The 2,946-nt window shown below is 50.5% G+C and overlaps 1 protein-coding gene across 1 annotated transcript; it reads left to right on the top strand.

Moving 5' to 3' along the window:
• Positions 1-1,618: 1,618 nt before the first annotated feature.
• Positions 1,619-2,374, top strand: LOC138359194 (uncharacterized). The gene has a single exon (XM_069318183.1). It carries the CDS (start codon positions 1,619-1,621, stop codon positions 2,372-2,374), a length of 756 nt encoding a protein of 251 aa, XP_069174284.1.
• The last annotated feature ends 572 nt before the right edge of the window (positions 2,375-2,946 follow it).

Below are 2,946 nucleotides of genomic sequence, written 5' to 3'. Positions count from 1 at the left end.
AAAGCAACAAACCAAACGGTAGAAGGTACGTTAGCCAAAACGGGACAGTTCCCAGTTATATTGACCAAACCACACACTAGAAAGTGAAGGGACGACGACGTTTCGGACCGTCCTGGACCATTCTCAAGTCGATTGTGAGAATGGTCTGCAGTCCACCCCAACATACATGTCCAAACCCACGCTTGAAATAATCCAGCTATCCCCACGTCTTCATTGATGACCGAATGATGACCGAACCACAGCTCAAAAGATGGGAAAGCAACGACGTTTTTCCACGACGTTTCTGACACGACTTGATGTCAGAAACGTTTCGGTCTGTCCAGGACGGACCGAAACGTCCGTCGTCGCTTCTCCATCTCCTGATGTGTGGTTTTTGGTCATAATTTCTTCAGCCATGTTATTGTGATTCATTGTCTGCATTGTCCCATAAATCATGCATCTCATTTCGAAACCAATAGCCATTTAGAACTTTCCTTAACCAAAAATACAACCAACTGTATCCACTCCCTCGTTGGCCGACCTTGCGTTGATATGTCCCCAAAAACCCAGTATACACTATACAGTATATCCGATTTGTTATACCATGCTAGCTATCATACACATGTGGATATCGTGCAGACACAGATAACCCGGAGAGATAGCATAAAAAAAAACTGCTTCGGTGTAAGTCACAAGTAAATGGAACGGGCTGGAAGAGGAGGTCGTTGAGGCAAATACAGTAAAAAAAACAGCTTTAAAAGGAAATACGCGCATACACACGCACACACACACGCACGCACACACGCACGCACACATGCACACACACACGCACACAAAACTCGCAAATAAAGACGTACAACTGGCCAGAGACGTCCATTAACCTGGCCGGGAACACCGTCGCGGCGGGGCGCACTTCGTAAAAGCAGGTATTATTTACACAGGTGCCTGTAGGCGACGGGGAAGCGTCTTCAAGAAAGCCACACTCCAAACCTGCCATCCTTTAGCTCCAAACCTGCCATCCTCTAGCTCCAAACCTGCCATCTCCTGCCCCAAAGTTTGGTGCAAGTGATCTGCTATCACTTGCTCCAAACCTGCTATATCGTGCTCTAAACCTGCCAATCTTTCGTTCCAAATCTGCCGTCTCGCGCTCCAAACCTGCTATCTTTCGCTCCAAACCTGCTATCTAACGCTCCAAACCTGTTATTTAGTGTTGTAAACCTGCCAACCCCCCGTGCAGGTGGAAGTTTGACCTATCGTCAAACTTCAACAGATTTAAACCTTAAATCATCCCTCCATTCCAACCCCCTCTCTCTCTCTCACCAAATCACCCTCACTCCCTCCCTGTCACCAAATACTTCCCCCTCCCCCAATCACCCCTCTCCCTCTCCCTCTCCCTCTTTCTCCCCATGTGCTGTTGACCCAGACGTACACATACACAGCTCAAACGCAGATATCAGTATCGTCGTATTGAAAGGCTATTAATGTCACCATGATATTCAGGAGAAGCTTTGAGTAATATTTATGAGATGTAGGTGGTTGGGAGGAGGCGATGGAGGGAGAGAGATGAAGGGAGGGAGATGAGGGAGGGAGATGCTGGAGGCTGGGAGAGATGTGAGTGTACTCAAATGACCTGAGAAACATGAATGAGATCGAGTGCTTTCTGTGTTCTTCTTCGCCAATCCTGGTTAATATTCTACCCGCGGAGACAGAAGGCTCCACCCGCGGAGACAGAAGGCTCCACCCGCGGAGACAGAAGGCTCCACCCGCGGAGACAGAAGGCTCCACCCGCGGAGACAGAAGGCTCCACCCGCGGAGACAGAAGGCTCCACCCGCGGAGACAGAAGGCTCCACCCGCGGAGACAGAAGGCTCCACCCGCGGAGACAGAAGGCTCCACCCGCGGAGACAGAAGGCTCCACCCGCGGAGACAGAAGGCTCCACCCGCGGAGACAGAAGGCTCCACCCGCGGAGACAGAAGGCTCCACCCGCGGAGACAGAAGGCTCCACCCGTGGAGACAGAAGGCTCCACCCGCGGAGACAGAAGGCTCCACCCGCGGAGACAGAAGGCTCCACCCGCGGAGACAGAAGGCTCCACCCGCGGAGACAGAAGGCTCCACCCGCGGAGACAGAAGGCTCAACCCGTGGAGACAGAAGGCTCTACCCGTGGAGACAGAAGGCTCCACCCGCGGAGACAGAAGGCTCCACCCGCGGAGACAGAAGGCTCAACCCGTGGAGACAGAAGGCTCCACCCGCGGAGACAGAAGGCTCCACCCGCGAAGACAGAAGGCTCCACCCGCGGAGACAGAAGGCTCCACCCGCGAAGACAGAAGGCTCCACCCGCGGATACACCACCCCTTTGCACTCCTTTCTTTGACTACCCCGACAATGACCATATAAGAATTTAACTGTCGGTCGACACGACTCGAGAAATTCCCGCCTCCTGACCGCGTCCTCAGGAGCGATAACCATCTCCTCGCGAACCCTCAAATATCGCAGCCTGACCAACTCTAAATTAAAAGTTCCTGTCGCTCCTCTAATATTTTTTTGGGAGGGGGTGTTCCACCCCACAGCCTCTTTCCTCCCGTGATTACCGGATAATGACGATGGTTGAGAGAGATGTCACAGTGGTTGATGGGGGTGGTCGTGGCTGCCCTGGGGAAGGAGGAGGAAGGGTTTTATTTTCTGTTGACATTATTTATTTATTGATGTATGGTTTGTGGGAATTATTGATATTAGAGGGTTTTTTTCTCTGAGGAATGGGATATTTTTTTTCTCTGATATGTTATCTATATTTGTTATGTAATCGTTGTTTGCTCTAGTTTCTCTATAATTGTCTCTCTACAACCTCTTTGTGTATTTACAATTTGTGCCTGCAGAAGATCAAGCTGTTAGCTCTTGGACCCCGCCTTTCTAGTCGTCGGTTGTCTAATATATTGCCCTATATTATATATATATTATATATTATATAT

The sequence above is a fragment of the Procambarus clarkii genome, chromosome 89, assembly GCF_040958095.1.
Source record: "Procambarus clarkii isolate CNS0578487 chromosome 89, FALCON_Pclarkii_2.0, whole genome shotgun sequence".
In the NCBI taxonomy this organism is placed as follows: Eukaryota; Metazoa; Arthropoda; class Malacostraca; order Decapoda; family Cambaridae; genus Procambarus; species Procambarus clarkii.
The sequence above is the reverse complement of the archived record's forward strand: the minus strand, read 5'-3'. Positions and strand labels throughout refer to the sequence as shown.

Excerpts from the sequence above, each read along its gene's own strand:
- LOC138359194 (XM_069318183.1), top strand. The coding sequence starts at position 1,619 with ATGAATGAGATCGAGTGCTTTCTGTGTTCTTCTTCGCCAATCCTGGTT.